This window comes from Euprymna scolopes, chromosome 9 (assembly GCF_053919585.1).
Source record: "Euprymna scolopes isolate OS-2025 chromosome 9, ASM5391958v1, whole genome shotgun sequence".
NCBI classification, from domain to species: Eukaryota; Metazoa; Mollusca; class Cephalopoda; order Sepiida; family Sepiolidae; genus Euprymna; species Euprymna scolopes.
Window position 1 is genome coordinate 38,899,956 of NC_136490.1, and position 19,926 is coordinate 38,919,881.

The 19,926-nt window shown below is 35.5% G+C and overlaps 1 protein-coding gene across 3 annotated transcripts in view; it reads right to left on the reverse strand.

Moving 5' to 3' along the window:
- Positions 1 to 19,926, reverse strand: part of LOC145284505 (polypeptide N-acetylgalactosaminyltransferase-like) — an 848,687-nt gene that overhangs the window by 93,033 nt on the left and 735,728 nt on the right. For all 3 annotated transcript variants that reach the window (XR_013868854.1, XM_080133386.1, XM_080133387.1), the window contains exon 9: positions 19,634 to 19,737. Coding sequence is in view for 2 of the 3 variants with exons in the window: in XM_080133386.1 (XP_079989512.1) it covers positions 19,634 to 19,737 (104 nt within the window). In the remaining variant the exon portion in view is untranslated. The remainder of the gene's footprint in view (positions 1 to 19,633; positions 19,738 to 19,926) is intronic.

Sequence of the window (19,926 nt, forward strand, 5' to 3'; positions counted from 1 at the left end):
CCTTTTTATTTCTCTATTTTGTCGGAATACTATTTCCATTATTTTCATCATATATATATATATATATATATAGATTTATTTATTTATTTTTTTACACAGTGATCACCACTTATCAAGGCCCGGAAGCCACTCAGGGATAAGGGTTATTGCAAGTACATTACGTTAGTGTGGAGATTTGATGAAGTGTTTACTTAAGGGGGCGGTTCATTAGGAATTTGTTAACGTTGGACTTGAACACATCCAAGTTGTAGTCCGGTGGGAAGCAGGCAGACGGAACAGAGTTCCACAGACGTGCAGTTCTAAGAAAGAAGCTTTGTTCATGGAATCCGCGATAGATATACCCAATTCTGAATAATTATTTTCTAAGCGGCATTGCCTGGCAGCTACATAACATTAATAGATCTAGAACAACTAAGGTAGCAAAGTTAGCCGACAGGAGAAAGCCAAGAAAAACATGAAGCGATAAGAATTTATTGGAGAGAAAAAGGGATAAATAAAGACCTGGGCAGAGATAGAAATTGAACTTCAAAACCAACCTAAAATCCTTATTGCCATCTTAAAATTGAGTTTTTGTGCAACTAATTTGATGTTCTTCACATCTTTCTTAATCACCTCTCATTCTTTTTGTTTTGAAATACATTTCTTTTCTTTTATTAATATTTGATCGTCTCTGAAGAGCAGACAAATAAATCCAAAACAATTTTCATTAGAGATTGCAAAACGTGCATAAAGCAGCAAATAAAAAATATATAAAAGTTATGATTGCGAACTGGTTCTTTGACTTTCATTATAAGAATCAACTAGTATATGTGCTCTGAAGCCAGAAACATAATTTCATTGAGCTTGTTATTTTAAACAATTTGGGCAATATTATATAAGGGCTTATGCCTTAAAAATATATACTTTTATATAAACTCATGAATATATATATATAGAAATTATTAATTAAGCAGTTATTTTCACTTCCTACACTGATGAGTGCATTAGCATGAAACACTAATGTCTGTAGATATAAAAATTGTTAATATTTATTTAAAAAAGATAGTCATATATAATTCTCTCTGGTTCATTTTACTGGTTCATGTTATATTTTCAGGTGCAGTTCTCAGAAATCAAGGGGTCTCCTTCCTGGTACTAACACTTTATTTCAATATGAGATACATAGATATTCAAATATTCCAGTAAAGTTCTCGTTTAGCTACCAAACACGAAATTAGAATAGAAGTTGAGAACATAATTTCCCCCTCTCTCCAATTGACCATTTAAATATCTTATAGTATATCTTCCTTGTGGTCTTACTGGATTCCAGGACCAGAATTCATCTACTCTAGTGGAGTATCCAGTTTTGTGCTGTTACTTGAGGTAACATCACTTGGAGAAGGTGCACCATTCCTTGATAAAGTGGGTTAGCCATACCAAAGGGATCTTATTTGGGCCGTCAATAATATGTGATTTTGAATATTTGGTTAGAGTTTACTTGTAAGAAGGAAGTATTCTCATATCAGGTTGTCCTGGCAAATTCCTGTACAGAGAGACCTTAGACACTAGAGGATAGGGTCTAGTAGGCATTCAGGTTGTCTATATTTCTTACACACACACACACACACACACACACACACACACACACATATATATAACTAGCAGTTCAGCTCGGCGTTGCCCGGGTGTTTGGAGGTGTATGTTGAGCAAAAAAAAAAAAAACGGTCAATTTTTTTAAACTTTGACCCCTATTATAACCCCTTAATGCGTTGTTTTGGGCTCAAATCAAGTTATTAAGTTAGATCCATGTCCACGGAACCTATATCTAAAATTTCAAGTGTTTAGACCCAAAATTAGCGGAGGAGTTTGGTAGAGGTCTCAAAGGTCAAATCGTTGAACTTTGACCCCTTAACAGCCCAATTTCTGGCCGAAAACGGATTACAATGATTTTTCCAAATCTCAGTACCCTGTATATCAAACTTCGAGTATGTAGACTGAAAATTGACAGAGTTATTGCGTATGAAAATGTACACAGGCACACACACCCAGACACGTTCACTTTTATATAATAGATAGTAGTAAGTTATAAAATATATATGGCAATTAAGCTACACAGAATATTCCGCGTTTCATCCATCAGGCTTCCTAGCGTGGATGAAATGTGGAATATTCTGTGTAGCTTAATCGCCATATATATTTTATAACTTACTACCTAGCTCTACCTACGTATTGAGCACTGTTGAAGTAAATACTTAAAGTTTATGCATAAAATTATACTTTCGTATATTAATTTATTAATTGAAGTAGTTATAGTAGTTATATATATATATATATATATTAATTCATAAATTAATTCAGGATTAAAGGAAGTAGTTTATATATATATATATATATATATATATACACACACACACTCCACCCCCATTTTTTTTTGTGTATTGATATTCATATTAAAAACCGTTTTTTCTATTTATTTAAAAAGAAAATACAATTTGGTTATATATGGTTGTGGAATTGCATTCACTAGCAAAAGATCTAGCTAATTTGCATATTTTTTTAAACATTCATTTTAATTAATTCCCTATTACTTTTTTCAGTTTTCTTATGGGATGATCATTTTTGATTAACTATTATGTGTAATTATATTCATGCAGATATTCGACATGATATATACTTGCGTAATATTTGCATAAACGGTTATAGTAAACACAAACTTCTTTCTATATATATTTGTGTATGTGTGTATATATTTATTTAAAAAATTTTGGTTACAAAGTTCCTGTCAGTTTTTGGTCTACAGATATGAAACTTATTATATAGGGTATTCAAACCCATGCGAAACTTTATATTTGGGTTTTAGCCAGGGAAAAATCGGTGCAAAAGTGTGAAACTTGAAAAAAAATGGAATTTGCCAGGTTATGGTCGAATGACGGCATGACGAATATGCATGCATAACATAATAGCTATTGATCATGTTTTAATTTTTAGCCTTGCAGCAAAGATGTCTTCATAGCTCAGGCATTAACGTCAAAGGAAAAAGTAAATCATAAGGTAAACGTTTTGGTTTCGATTCTCGGTGGTGGCGAATTAGTCGTTTTTATTTTTTTTTAACTTTTTAAATCATTATTATAGATTGGGTCCAAAATATATATTTATGCAGAAACATGTTTATTCAATTATTTTTCACCTTTTCTATCAATCCTTTGATTAATTAAGCTCAATATAACTACTAGGCATATACAAATAGATGACAAAAGTCTATATTCCAAATTTCAAGATGTTGACCATCTTACAGTTTATTTCTTTAAGTTCGTTGACATGCACAATTCTTGACCATACCTCTCTGAAAAATCTTCTGCTCTCATTTGTTTTTGTTTGTTTTTTGTTTTTTTTTACAAAATGGCGTGTTTCACTTTTATTAATTAAGCTAATTGTCTTTATAGAATACACTTCTTGTTTTTCTAATTGTCTCTGTTTTACATATTAAATTAGTGAGTTTAAGTGACAGGGTTCGATCGTACGACCAAGTGGCACCATATGTTAGCGATGAACAGTTACATGGTCGATTTAATCATCTCAGATATTAGAAATAGAATCTGTTACTGGCTAGAACTTAAAGAGACCAAAAGACATACGGTTGAAATTTCAAACAGATATGCGGTGTCTTCAATAAATTTCCAGACATTTTTTCATATGCACACTTTTATTGATAGGACATACATGAAACTTTAGTCCCATTCAGAGTAATCTCCTCCGACTGCAATACACTTGTTGTACCATTTCAACAACTTTTGGAAGGCCCCATGGAAGTCCTCGTGTGAGTGTCAATGTCTCTCGTCCCAGCCTCTTTCATCTCCTCAATTGTCTCATAATGACAGCCTTTAAGGTTTTCCTTGAGCTTAGGGAATAACAAAAAGTCACAGGGAGCAAGGTCTGGACTATAGGGAGGGTGAGAAACTGTCTTGATGGCCATCTTGGTCAAATAGTTTGTGACAAGGATGGAATTGTGGATTGGTGCATTCACGCAAATCCTCTGCATCTTCAGTTTCTTGCGAATAATTGTGTGTACAGTTCCCACACTGACATCAAACTTTGCACTCATAGTCTCTATAGAAACACGACTGTCCTTATCCATGAAATTCTTTATTTGGCCAATCAACTCTGGTGTTCTGACTTCCTTTCACACCTCTCATCATCCTTCAGATTCCCTGCCTTCCTTAAATCTCTTATGCCACTTAAAAACTGATGTGCAATTCATTCCCATGCACAACCACCACCCCATCGCTGGCAAAAGTGCATTGAGAATAGTGGTGACTATGTAGAAAAATAAATTCTGGGGGTAAAAAATGTCACTCGTTTTAATCGTACTACTTTCGTCTTTGTAACTCTTCAACTTTTTTTAGTTAAAAAATAGGAAGCATTACTTTTTGAACAACCCTTTTAAGTATAGCTACAGTATAGTACATATTTTTTAATACTTTCATTGTTTATGACAAAAGGATTTTTTGAGAAGTAACATCTTTCCAAGATGTCCTATTCAGGGTATCTACGACCGATCTTCATACATCTTAACACTATGTGATATACAAAACACAGCCTCTTTATCAGTTTGCGGTGAAGAGTGACATCTATATATATAAAAGCCAAACGTCTGTGTGTATGTATGTATGTTTGTTTGTTTGTAACGCTAAAACTTTTGAAAGACGGAACCAAACTTGACAAATTTGGTATCATATCGAAGCCCCATCACCCGGATGACAAATATCGAAATTTCACGTCAAACGGACCACTAGAAGTTGGTCAACTGATCAGTTATCTTCGAGGGGGGCCCCCAAAAAACCTGTCATTATCTATATATATAAAAGACAAATGTTTATTTGTAACGCTAAAACTTGAGATGAAAGATTCCTCTCCCCTAAGAATAAAACATATGTTCAATATCTGCTTTTGTTTTTTCATTGTTTATACGGTCCCGAGCAACGCCGGGTAGCCCTGCTAGTCTATAATATAAATCTCACCTGTCTGTTTAAATGTACCACGAACGAATGCTTGCCTAAAACTTTCGACAGAGGCGACAGATTTTCACGAGACAGGTATCGTTTTAGAGCTTGACTCTTCAGGCGAAAAATATTGAAAAAATTGACTAAAAACATTAAATCCTTCCCCTCAACTGAGCAGTTTTCTTCAAGCAAGTGTCACTTTTTTCACCGATATTCTCGAAAGTCATCCCCTCTTTTTGATTGACTAGCCTTAATTTAAGCATTCGTCACTTCCGGTTTGGTGATGGACGTAACGGCAAAGAGGTCACGTTATTTTCATGTTCTTTTCCTCCTTCGTGGCACGGGTTCGATCCGGCCTGCCTACTATCACTTTGTTTTTTTGCTCAACACACACCTCCAAACACTTGGGCAACTAGGCTAGTCCTTTATAAGGCTAATCTTTTTTTTTTTTTTTTTTGCTTTTTTTAATGGAAATCACTCCAGAAAAGACATGAAGTCACTTGATGTAAGAAACTATAAAAAAAAAAAAAAAAAAAAAGTACAAGTCTTGGGCCCAATTCTCTTTCTGATCTTTATCAAGGATCTCCTAAATCACATTCTAGGATTATTTGTAGACATTTACGCTGACGACACTACCATTTATGGCAACACTTCAAAGGCCGAAAATAACCACAAGCTCTCTGATTCTCTCTCCTTTGATCATGAGCAAGTGGTGCAATGGGGATAGCTGATTAATTTTGATGCATCTAAAACCAAGCTCCTATCTTTCCATCATCAACGCTCTGACCCCCATCTGGCATTAATTAAAATGAATGGCTCTCATCTTGGAGAGGCTCCATGTTTTGACAAACTTCTGGGTCTGACCTTTACCCCTGATCTGAAATGGAACACTACATCAAATCAGTTGCCAAGATCGCTGGAAAAATAGTTGGATCATTTTATTACTGCTCCTGTAGATATCTCACTGCCGATGCAATTCTATACCTGTGTAAGAGCCAAGTATATCTTAAAATAAAGTATTGTTGCCACATCTGGACAGGAGCTGCTCAAAGCACCTTATTCTGCCTTAACAGAGTTCAAAATAGACTTTGTAGCCTAGTAGGGAATGCCCTTTTCTCTTCCTTGCAATCCACACAAAAGACGTTGCTAGCATGTCTCTATTGTTAATTTCATGGTAAGTGCTCATCTGAACGCGAACCTATGGCCCTCCCCCTTGCTAAACTTTCACAAAAAACACTCGTCTAGCTGAAACCACTATCAATAATTTCCCCCACTCTTTATCTGTGCCTAAACCTAAACATAAATTCCATGAACAAGGCTTCTTCCTTAGAACTGCATGCCTGTGGAACTCTCTTCCATTTCCCTGCTTTCCAGCTGGCTACAATATGTTTGTCCTCAAGTCCAATGTAAACAAAGTTCCACTACTAACTATGATATTGTCTCATTGACTACTGTACACTCATTAACCATTATCGTCAAGTGGCCTCCAGGCTTTGATAAGTGTTAGATAGATTCTACCCGATAACTGCAATTCTTCCCCCTTTATCAGAAATCATAAAATGTGAAGACTAAAGGAAGTGAGAGTTACGAGGCTGCCGAAAGTAAATTCAAGGTTCACTTTCTACCATACTAAAATGTTAAGATGCATGTATAGTTCTGTTAACATGCATGAGTACAAATTCATAATGATCAGTTAATTCATTTTACTTCATTAAAGTTTTACACAAAGCTGTTGTTCATGCAGATCAGACTAGAAGTATGTGATTATAAATCTATCATCATCAGCATCATTAAATATTTTCTCAGCATATTGCAGAATACGATCTATCATGTATCAATTGTCCCTATTACTTTAGCTGATTGATTGATATCGAAGGCCAGAAACATACGTTATCATGCCATCTCAATGGATCCGACCAAATCAATGAGCAAAATGGCAACTGAACTTGAGGTAGATAACAAGACCATTAGAAATGCAGTAAAATATGATTTGAAGCTAAAGTCTTAGACAAAAACGCCAACAACACTTGTTCACAACAGTTATGCAAGTAAAAGGAGATTGGAAAGGTGAAATATAATTATTACAGGATTAAAGAAAAGAAACAAAAATCGCCATTGTAACGATCTTTTCACATGAAAAGATTTTCATTGTCAGCGCCATTATGAAACACAGAAATGAAAGATTTATCACAAAACCGACAACCGAGGTTAAGAGGATATTCCGATGATAAAGAGATTGGAAAAGTGCAATTAGATTATTACAAGAAACCCCCCCCCCTCTATTTTAAAAATCTTTTCAAATCCAAAGATGTTCACTTTCGATGCCATTCTAAACTGCAAAAATGACAGATTCCATATTATTTAGAATATTCGGACTACTGTTCTCATCTTGAGTGTCATTTGCACAACGTCTCAGTCGATGTAACCTCCGACCTTCTTCAAGTGTATCTTGTCAAACACTGGAATGTTTCTATTGAACTTAGGTATCTGGATGCCATTTTGAATGGAACCCTTTATGGAACCTTTATTTATTTTCAGAGGTAGCATTCCATCAGCCATGACTGGATAGAAGCCCAAAGTAATTCGTAATTGTATTTTTTGGTCAGTTGCATGGAGGATTGAACCTCCAACCTTCAAGAGAATATCACTTCACAATTGATTTTTTTCCAAGTACTCTAACCACTGCATTACAGGTCCTCGTGGAAAGTGGTCTGAAGATTCCAAATATGAATAACCAATCTTCATCTCAAAAAATTCAGAAACCTAATGACAGACTCATTGCAAAATCGACAGGTAAAATTAAGGGACAAACAGAACGAAGCATCTTGCTTAAGTTATGGCTTTTAGTGTTGTGCTTTCTGATGGAGAGAAAATGCATATAAAATTTTACAACGCTGATGAAAAGATCATACTTACTCAAATACTCATAAGTTACTACTTACTACATGACTAGCCAATAGTAATTATGTATGAACACAAGATGTTGCTTCAGCCTATACAACTAAAAAAATAATAGGTTTTTGAAAATTCAACTTGAGCAGATTTTTGGAAATCCTATTTACGTCCACCTGCTAGTCAAGATCTGGATTATGCGAGATGGTGCGCTTTAGAACATCTTACCAATAGAACATCACACAGAAATGTCGATTCTTAAAGATACTATTAAAGAAGAATGGGAGAATTTGTCTCTTGAATATTTGAGGAACACTTCTGTAAGTTTCAGGAAACGTGTGAAGGCAGTTATTGAAAATAAAAGGACATAAAATTAAAACATTTTCTATTATGTAAATTTTCTCATCACAAATAAATTCTCATGACTTTTAATTAATCATTTTGTCAGACAATATCTTTCAATACTTGCCTTAAAATATTGTGAATAAATTATTTTCTATTTGTAAGCAGTTTTTTTTTTTTGAGAAGGATATATAATTTGCTTGAAGCATTATGCATAATGTGAAAGGAGTTATGTTTGAAGGCCATGTCAATGCAGTTTGTAGGAAACACCATGGACACGAGTTAATATATAAAGGAATAATGACAATAGTAGACGGAATTTTCAATAATTTTCAATTATATTGTTTATTTACTAACACAATTGTAGGTGTTAATATCCCTAATTTTCGAGAGTAAAATTTTTCTTCAGGAAAAAAAAAAAAAAAAAAACGTCTGTAATTATTGGGTGTAGCTTTTCTTTACCTATTTTTTTTAATTATTTATTTCCGTTACAGTCGGGCTGTCAAATCAATTTCAAATGTAGATGCATTTTCTGTTTAAATCAGTGGATGCTAAAAAGACCAACGAGTCGAAACTTGTCACGTCAGTATAAGTTATGTCAGTTTTTTATTAGTTTATGTTCCACTATCTTTGATTAGAACAGATTGCACACTGGCACGAGAAAACACTTTCCATTGATTCTGTCCTTTTTTTTTTTTTTATATAATTAAGTTGATTTAAACAGCTGTGACCATACGTTATCACACCAACGTTTGCATGGCATTCTCCACTTTCGCTTTCCTGCTATCATTCCTCTTAGGCATAAATCAGTTTCAGACTTTTTAATAATATGACCAAGTAGTTTTAGTACCTTGCTCTTGATGATTGGAATGACTGGTGTTAAGAGTTGTGATCTGATAAAGTTCTTTAATTGAGATGTGATCTGTAAATCTGCTGCTGTGAATCTCATTATACTACTACTACTACTACTACTACTACCACCAGAGTTCGAGGGTTGGACGTTTGGGTCGTCAACTTGGTTGAATGGCTTCTCTCCACTTAATTAGACCCATTGCAAATGCTTCTGTAAACATATGTTTCAGGGACCAAAGAGTTTTAGATTAGGTTTATGGTTACTGGAGTGACTGGTATTAGAGTTGTGATCTAATATTCTGTCATTGGGATGTGACTCTGCTGTCAGTCATGAATTTCATTACATGATTATGACTACCCCTCCTTCTCCTCCTCCTACTACTACTACTTTATTCTGCAAGCTCGAGGATTGGATGTTTGGGCCATTGACTTGGTCGAATGGCCTCTCTCCATTTGATCCAGTCCAGTGCCAATGTTTCTGTTAATGATGCTTCAGGTTCTGCTTGAGGTTATCACTCCACCTCTTCCTAGGTTGACATCTTGGACAGGCTCCAGGGACGTCAAAATTAATGATTCTTCATGCATTGGATATGGCCAAACAATCTCAGTCTATTCCAGCATAGGGTTCCATCTACTGAATTGAGGTCAAGCCAGGTCTATTTTCAGTGGCAATGAAGCTGTCCAATTTATACACTCCATGCTATAAAACAAAACTAGAAGTATGTAAATCTTATTAATCCCCCCCCCCCAAAAAAAAATTAACTTGAAGGTCAGAGGTTATCTCAACTAAAACCCTGAATATACTACTGGGTGAAAGTCCTATGTAATTCGCAATTGTAATTTTAGTGTTACCCATATTACGGATTAAATCTTCAACCTCCAAAAGAGTAACTTATAAATGAATTTTATCAAATACTTTATCTACTATGCCATGAATCATCAATCATCTCAAAAATTCAAAAACAAAACGATGAAAGTAGTAGTCTAAATAACATAACACCTATATATGGTTTTTGGCGTGGCTTCAAGTGAGAGCTACATCATGCCACCTCACATCCTTGAAATCAGCTTGAAAGTCAACACCAAAGTGTACCTGAATGTGCTGGAAAGTGTGGTGATCCCTGATGCCATCAGGTGGCGGCTGGACGACCCTGGGTATGGCAGTAGGACTTGGCGCTGGCCCACAAATCCAAAGAGATCCAGGCTTGGCTTCAGAAAGAGTCCTACGACTTTACACCCTTCTCTTGCTAGCCCTCCTTCTTCCAACATAAACTTGCTGGACTACTTTGTTTGGTCATATGTCGAGAACATCACTAACATGACCTCCCACAACACCAAAGCCAGCCTGATCGTCATCATCTGCCGAGTATTCACCGAGCTCCCAGTTTCAGACCTGTATTGAAGCGGTGATTGAAGATGAAGGTGGTTACATTGAATAGATGTCAGCTCTACTACATAATTAAGTTACCTGAATTGATTTTTTTTGATAAAAGTTTTATAATGAAGCTGTAGCGTTGTTTTCTTTAGGACGACAATTATATCGTTCCACCTTGTATGTCAATATCTATTTAAAAAAAAGAAAAATTCTATATTATATTCGCATGCTTAAACTTACAAATTCCAGTTTAGCTTTATTCCGTTTTTAAGTCAGTTGATATTTAAGAGACCATTGAGTTGAAACTTGGCATGTCAGTGTAAGCCATTTCAAATTTTTTTATTACTTCCAAAAGCACTGTCAACATCGATGCCTACGTTCAGTCTCTAAAGACAAAGGATATCCCCTGCAGGGGCAGCTGCATGTGTAATTGTGAGGCAAGGGTTGCGCAATCCTCAACCACACCTCTCCTGAGTCGGCACTGCTTGAGTCCAGTGGCAAGGAGACGTCCAGGATGACTGAAAACAATGCCAAGATAAACGGAGAGCACATACACCACCTGGAATTCCCAAATGGTCACCCATTTAGTACTGATCAGGTTCAACATTGCTTAACTTCGATGATCCAGCAGAAACCTGTGTGTTAGTGTGATTATGCCATATATTGTCAATTACAAATATAAAAGTAGTTAGAATGATACAATAGAAATATATGTGCTTAAACTTTATTTAAAATTGGAGTACAATGTTTTACAGGTGACTGAGAGAAAGTCACAGTCAAGTAAAATAATATCTTTAGTATTATCAAATCAATAAGGGTGTTATCACTCAATGAGCAATCTCTTCCTGGACTTTAGCCATCTATCTCTGTCCCGAGCTATCCGCTGCCATTTGTTGTATCAGGTCATCCCTCCATCTCATTCTTGATCTTCCTTTTAGCCTCTTATGTTCACGAGTTGTCCATTCCATAGTCCTGATGGACTATCTGTAGTCATGTTGTGTGGCTATGTGTCCTGCCCATCTGTATTTGAATGTCTTGATGGCAGTATTGATATCACATTTCATCTTTGTTGATGATATAGTTCTGATGGAACACTCTCCTCAGGATGCAATAGATGTATACTCTATGGCTGACTGGGATAGCTTCCATACATCTATATCAGATCTATCTCTGCGTTCCATGTTTAAAAAGGATGTGTCCTCTATCGTATCAGACTTGGCGGAATGGTTAATTGTAGGTATAGACCATTTCATACACTCGAAAAAGTTCCAGCAAAAATCTAACAGCTAGCCATGGTTCTTTCCAAATGTGCTGCTGTCATGGCACACAGAACTCACTTTTTCCCTTGCTTCCAACGTAATAGATGTACTGAAACTAAAGCCGCTTTCAGGACTGCCAACAACCACTGTAAAGAAGTGATAAAGAATGCGAGAGAGTTGTATGCACAGTCTGTCAAGTCCAAAGTAGCTGAGCAGCGGCTTGGTTCCCATCAGTTTTGGCAATTAGCAAACAGAACCCTGAACAGAAGTGTGTGCTCTATCCCAACTATCATCAATGGACCTGAGGTAATCTCGTCAGCATCAGACAAAGCCAAACTCTTTGCAGCTAATTCTACCCTTTACGGCCAAGGCTGCCAACCCCCAGTATTTCCTTGTGTATCTGAAAACATGCTATGTGACATACAAATACCTGTACGTGATGTTGCCAAGCTAATCAAAAACCTTGATTCTAGTAAAGCAACTGGCCCTGATGGTATTCCAATTATAGTGCAGAAAAAGTTTCAACCAGAATTTGTGGCCACACTTATAAAGTTATTTAAGCGTTGTCTTAAGGAGAAATGCTTCCTAACACCTTGGAAAGTCTCATCAGTATGCTCTGTATTTAAGAATTCAGGTGATCACTCATCTCCCCCTCAGTACAGACCAATAAGTCTCCTGTGCATCATGAGTAAGCTGCTGGAATCCGTGTTAAATACAGAAGTAGTCAACCATCTCAGCAAAAATGACCTTCTTAGTGACATGCAATATGGTTTCCGTTCTGCTAGATGTACAGCAGACATGCTTACAATTATATCACATAGGATTAGCGAATCTCTCGATGGAGGCTTCCTCTCTAGGGCAATTGCTCTTTGATAGGGTATGGCATAAAGGTCTACTTCACAAGATTTCCAGCTATGGTATAGCTGAAAATGTCTTCTCAATTATTAAATCATTTTTCTCTGATAGGTTCATAAGAGTAGTGGTTGATGGGGAGAAATCAGAAGCTCTCAGTATTATCAGTATTAATGCTGGAGTCCCTCAGGGGGCCATCCTGGGTCCAACTCTCTTCCTGATCTACATTAATGATCTTCCAAATCACATCCTTACATCATTCGTAGACATTTATGCTGATGACACTATAATCTATGGTAGCACATCAAAGACCGTAAACGACCAAGTGCTCCTCTCCTCTGATCTTGAACATGTGGTACAATGGGGAAAGAAGTGGCTTGTTACTTTTAATGCATCTAAAACCAAGCTTCTATCTTTACATCATCAACGCTCTGATCCCCATCTGGCATCAATTGAAATGAATGGCTCTTGTCTTGGGGAGGCTTCATGTTTTGACAAGCTTCTGGGCTTGACCTTTACTTCTGATCTGAAATGGAACACGTATATCAAATCCATTGCCAAGGTCGCTGGAAAAATGATGGGATCCTTCTACCGCTTCAGTAGATAGCTCACTCCTGATGCAATTCTCGACCTATATAAAAGCCAGGTTTGACCAAGGATGAAGTACTGTTGCCACATCTGAGCAGGAGCTGCTAGAAGCAGCTTATCCTGTCTTGACAGAGTCCAAAATAGACTTCGTAGCTTAGTGGGGGGATGTTCTTTTCTCTTCTCTGTAACTTCTTTCCCACAGAAGAGACGTAGTGAACCTGTCTCTGCTTTATCGTTATTTTCATAGCAAGTGCTCGTCTGAGCTTCAATCTATGGTTCCCCCCTCGCCAAACTTTCACAAAAAACACTCGTCTAGCCAAAACCACTAATTTCCCCCCATTCTTTATCTGTGCCTAAACTTAAACGTAGATTCCATGAACAAAGCTTCTTTCTTAGAACTGCTCGCCTGTGGAACTCTTCTGATTGCTTGCTTTCCAGCTGACTACAATCCGATTGTCTTCAAGTCCAACGTAAACAAGTTTTTGATGAACCGTCCCCCTAAGTAATCTAATTTACAAAATTCACACTACTTATATTTACGACGCTATAATCACATTGACTAATGTATACCCATTAACCATTATCCTCGAGTGGCTTCTGGGCCTTGATAAGTGGTGATTTCTGTGTAAAATAAAACAACAACAACAAAAAAACTAAATGACATGTACTCTAAGAGCAAACTGGTTGGCCTCAACTGCATCTTGGAAAGACCAAGGTGATGTTAAACCAGCACACTACCAAGTCACCAATAATTGTTGATGGGAAGACCATTGAGGAAGTTGAAAGCTACATCTACCTAGGAAAGAAAATTACGAAAGATGGAAATTTTCTCCCTAAGATAAAAGGAAGGAAAGCATTGGGACGGGCAGCTTTTGGGAAAAATGGAGAATAATATGAGAAGCCAAAAAGTAAATATGTAAATCAAAGGGGAGATCTTCAATGAATATATACTACATGTGATGATCTACAGTAGTGAAACATAGGCCCTGACAACTCGCTAAGGTGAAATCTAGGCAGTGAACAAAGGAAGATGGAGAAGATAATGTTAGGCGTCACTCTACAAGACAGAAAAACAAACATCTGGATCCTCCAACAAACAAGAGTTATTGATATCAATTACTATTATACTATTTTAAATATTTGAAACATTGGATGTAATCTACTATACTACATGTGATGACACAACAAAACAATCAACCCTTAGTCCTAAGATTATGATAGGTGGCGGGATTCTGTTCTCAAGCTCCCCGGAGTACTAATGTCAAATGACAGATGTCTGAATCATTATACAGGAATTAGAGACTATTTAAAGCAGACTAATGCTAGGGCTCCACATGCTTGATAAAGCTTCTTAACCTCGGTCATTGAACTGTTGGTTCACATCTATGAAGGTGTTCATCATTGGTATTCTTTGCAATCTTCACTTATTATGTTACAGTCTGAAGTCTGGTCTCTTCCCGAGATGATTTTAGAGGCTCGACATGGCTGAGGAAGCTTCTTTTTGACTTGAATCGTTGGACTATGATGCTAAAGACACTACAGAGTCCAAACCTGACACGTCAGTGTAAGCTCTCGTTTTATTATTGCTTTCAAACGATGCACTTAAAGACAGTCAGAGGCTATCTCAATCAAAACGCTGCCAATAAAACTATAATAGTATCTGTAGTATTATACCTTGCCAGCTTGTTATCACTTCAAAGTTTTCTATTAAAACACATATGATAACAACGAAACAATCAACCTCTAGTCCCAATGATAGGTGGCAGGATTTTGTTCTAATGTTCCTTCATAATATTATATGACAGAATTATTATAGTGAAACTAGATTAAACTAGACTAGATTATTAAAGGTAAAAAAAAAGCCCCCAAAAATCTGCTAATTACTCAAAGTATTAAGTGGATTAGCGAACATCTGTCAAATGCTATGTCTTTCCATATGAATTCACTAGCCCACTCACTCCACACCTGGAGCAATCAGCATGTCTGCCTTAAGTAGTCTCCCTTTCATATATAATCGTTCAAGGGAAATAACTCACTTGTCATTAACATGCAGTGTATGCATAACACTATTAAAATACAAAAGTTTTCTTAGTACTTTCTAGCTAGCCAAAGATGTTACTTTGTTTCAGGACTTTATTCCTGTCACTTTTCACAAGGTAAAAATATAAATATATTGTAAACAAATGCTAAACACACAATCTTAAAATTCTACTAGAAATTTTATTTAAATGTTTTAGCATTTTTTATTTAAATGTTTTAGCATTTTTTATTTAAATGTTTTAGCATTTTTTATTTAAATGTTTTAGCATTTTTTATTTAAATGTTTTAGCATTTTTTATTTAAATGTTTTAGCATTTTTTATTTAAATGTTTTAGCATTTTAAAATTAGTGTGGAACACCAATTTGCTCTGAAAAAAAAAAAAAAAAACAGGTTGAACTGTAAGCAATGATTATATATATATATACATACACATACACACACCTTGTATACTTGTGTATAAGTTGATGTGCATTTTAAGACCCAAAATTATGTTATTTTAGGTATTACCTATGTGTACATCGACTGTAGATTCTAGACAAGTTAAATGGTCTGCCTCATGGTTCTTTCTTGCACAGATAATTTCCTTTTTAGTGTTTTGTTTGTAAGATATTATGAATTGTTTCTCGGCATACACAAGCGATAATATGTACATTTACGCAAGTGTGGTCTATTCGATTTTCATATATAAAACCAACCCGCTGCACACTTACATGCAATGAACGAATTGTTTCAATAAATAGTTGTCATTAAATTGTTAAAACTTGTTGAACTTAGGGGAGAACGAGATATCGTAGGGACTACATTTTCCAACCTACTAAAAAACCGTCATATCATCACCAAATGCATCATATCGAACTTAAGCCTATAGCCACGTCTAGAGAGTGAACATTGTGAGACCTATTCCAATTATTATTAAGCCTCCCATTGAAAAACTGCGCATGTGCTTACATGCTGGCAAATACACTGCAGTGGGGTTCAGAAGGAGTGCGATTAATTACTAGGATTACTGGTATATACCAAGTGCACAAACAAAAATGGTATTTTCTATGTTATGATCGAGGATCGAGTCGCTCTTTAACAACATTTCCAAAAACATTACCTATGTACAAGTCGACCCCTCCCTCAAAATAACCTTAAAATCGCCTCTCAACAATTCGACTTATACACAAGTATATACGGTATATATTTCTTTTCCTCTGTCTATTACACTTTCTTAGAAAATTACTGGACCTATCTGGCTGAAATTTTGTACGGATCTTTGTTATGAAAAGGTGCAGCAAACCAAGTAGTATGGTATTTGTACGATGTACAGTTAGGGATTAATATGGATTAGTATTGATTAGTATTTGATTTCCACACTTGTGGTCGGATTAACAATGTTGTTATTCCCCGGTCTCTCAACTTATCTTTTCAAGTAATATTAAGTTATGCCTGAGAAAGCAGCAATCACTGTATACAAAAGCAAACCCAAACTCTGAACCGGCCCCCCAAAAAGTCGATTCTAGAAGTTACCAGTATATATAGTAAAGCAAAAAAGATGTTTTCATTTAAAAGAGAAAAATATTTGAACAAATTTTAATTTAATATAAAAAAAATATAATAATTACGTTACAGAGGAGTGTAACACATTTGATTAGCATCTTATTTTTTCGTCTGTGGCACATATGTCTGAGATTAAAAAGTAAACTACTCAATCGCTAAGGGAAATCAATTACCCGGATGTAAATTTCCTATCATAAGGTGTTTGTGAAACAGCAATCAAAAAAGCAGGACAAAAAGTTTCCAATAGTTTGGTTGTTTAATCACACATTAATCCATTCCGACTTATTTCATACAAAATTATTTTGTGTGTCTTGGGGAATTTTTTGACAACTATTTTCATCTTGGCTGTTCTATTCATGTTTTAGCTAATGTAAACCCCGAGTAATATATATATATATATATATATATATATATATATATATACTAGCTCGGGTTTTGCTCGGGGCCTATGTACTGTTCATAACGTTATGTATATATATATTAAAAAGTTTGACTCATATCCAGATAACCTACATCTAAAATTTCAAGTGTTTAGACCCAAAATTGGCGAAGGAGTTTAGTAGAGTTTTCAAAGGTCAAATCGTTAAACTTTGTCCCCTTGACAACCAAATTTCTGGCTGAAAACCGATTAAAAAGATTTTCCCAAATCAATACCCTTTATGTCAAATCTCGAGTCTGTAGACTGAAAATTGACAGAGTAGTTTGGTAGGGAAATATACACACAGACACACACACAATTTCACTTATATATATATATATATCCTGCGTTTATACAAAAACTGTATATATCCTTTCTAATATCATCCAAATTGCTCCAAATAACTGTTCTATATTGGAACCTTACTCATAAGTAGAGATTATCTTAATGTGTAAATATTAACAAGGGTCATATTATGTCAGGATGACCTAGCAGCAAATGGAAATATACCCAGTTGCAGGTGGCATGATTGAAAGAAGGATTAAACGTTAGCTCCCTAGATAAAACGTGCTAGAAACGCAAGTGTCAAAATATAGAAGGTGGTGACATCACGCCTTCGAGGGGAGAAACAAAATGATTTTTAAAAGCAAGTCCCTTGTTGCGAGCAGTGTAGAGATGCAACCGACAATGTAGAAATGTAAGTGAATGTTTCCTTGAGACTGTCTGTGATTTTCCATTATTATGACTAAGTTAAGAAAATTAAGTAATTAGCTATGTGGTCTCTCCCCTTTAGGAACAATCTCTCTAAATAAAACCTTTTAAACTTTTTCATACACGAGTAGTTTTGTTCATCTAGCTAAACAAAGGAGGTCAAAGGTCAACAATCCTGAAGAGAATCACGGCCAGTCATGAAAAACAAAAGAGGCAACCATTAAAGAAAGACCAACATGTAAACAGCCTGTGCAACGTATGTATAATAGGACTTTAAAAGACATTAAAATACACATTTATAAAAAGATCATGTGCTAACATTTAAAATGCTACATAACAAGCTCAATGAATTTATGTTTCTGGTTTCAGAGCATGTATGTTGATTGATTGCATTCTGATGACCAAAGGGAAAAAATCAGATCACAATCACGATTTAAAATTGGCAAATACTTATATTTTATTTACCGTCTTTCACAATCATTATTCTTTAATTTTAAAGCTAACAATATTTTATAGACATTTTCAAATTATATTGGAATTTTGTCTCTTGAGTTTGGAATTGAAAATTGACAATATTAACTCTGCCAGAATCTAAGAGAAGGGCTTGAGAATTTTTCCAATGTGGTTGAGATGTTTTCTATTTTTTTGGGTAGGGGGAGGGTCGAGGATTATTATCTTTAAACTGATTTTTTTTTTGCGTGTTTTTGACTTGCTGTTCTCATCTTTCTTGTTCACATTTATTCCTTTTTGTTTTGTTTTGGAATAGTGTTTCTGCTCTTTTGTGTTTTATCAATGTTTGATTGTTATTCACAAATAAATCAAAGACAATATATTTCATTGCATAACACATTAAACAAAAAATCAAAAAACAAAACAAAAACATTCGCCCACATAAAATAATAAAAATTAGGACTGTGGATTGATTATTTCTTTGGTCACTGAAATGGAACTAATCAAAATGCACACACACACACACACACACACACACACACACACACACACACACGTATAAGATCTGATCTGAAATGGAACACCTACATCAAATTTGTTGCCAAGATCGCCAGAAAAATGGTTGGATCATTTTACTGCTCCAGCAAGAATCTGACTGCCGATTCAGTCCTCTATTTATATAAGAGCCAAGTATGTCCTATGATGAAGTATTGTTGCCACATCAAGGCAAGAGTTACTCGGAGCATCTTACCCCGCCTTGATAGAGTTCAAAATAGCCTTTGTAACCTAGTAGGTGATGTTTTTTTTTCTACCTTGCCACCTCTTTCCCACAGAAGAGATGTTGTGAGCCTGTTCCTGCTCTATCGTTATTTTCTTGGCAAGTGCTCGCCTGAGTTCCAATCTATGGCTTTCCCCTTACCGGACTTCCACACACTACAAGCTATAACCACTATCAATAATTTCCCCCATTCTCTATCTGTGCCTAAATCTTAAAACAGATTCCATGAACAAAGCTTCTTTCCTATAACTGCCAGCCTATTCTGCTGGCCTGCTTTCCAACTGACTACAACATGGTAGCCTTCAAGGTCAATATAAACAAGTTCTTGTTGAACTGGCCCCTTAAATAATCAAATTTTACTCAACTTTCACCATTAATGAGTATTACACTACCACCTTACATTCATTACCCGTTATCCTCGAGTGACTTTTGTAAAAAGAAAAAAAAAAAAAGAACATTTTAAATACATACATTTAATCAAAACAAACTGCATTATCAGAAGTTATGATTTAAAAGAATAATACACTTAAAAGAAAGATAACAAAACATCTTACCTATATTTTCTCCACCCCAAACATCCATTTTTGTATCATATTTTCCTAACTGGTTGAACCAAGATTTGTTAATAGTAAACAGTCCACCAGCTATAAGAGGAGTTCTGCGAAGAGAGGAAAAACAAAAATATACACATGCAAATTTATAAGAAAAAATAAAATGTAACAGAGGTATAATCTAACATATAAAAGGCTATATGTCTGTCTGTCAGTCTCCATATTTTAAAACTCTGAATCCTCTGAAACTAAAAGTCCCAGTGCAGTGCTAGAAGCCCCAAAATGATTGGATTTTT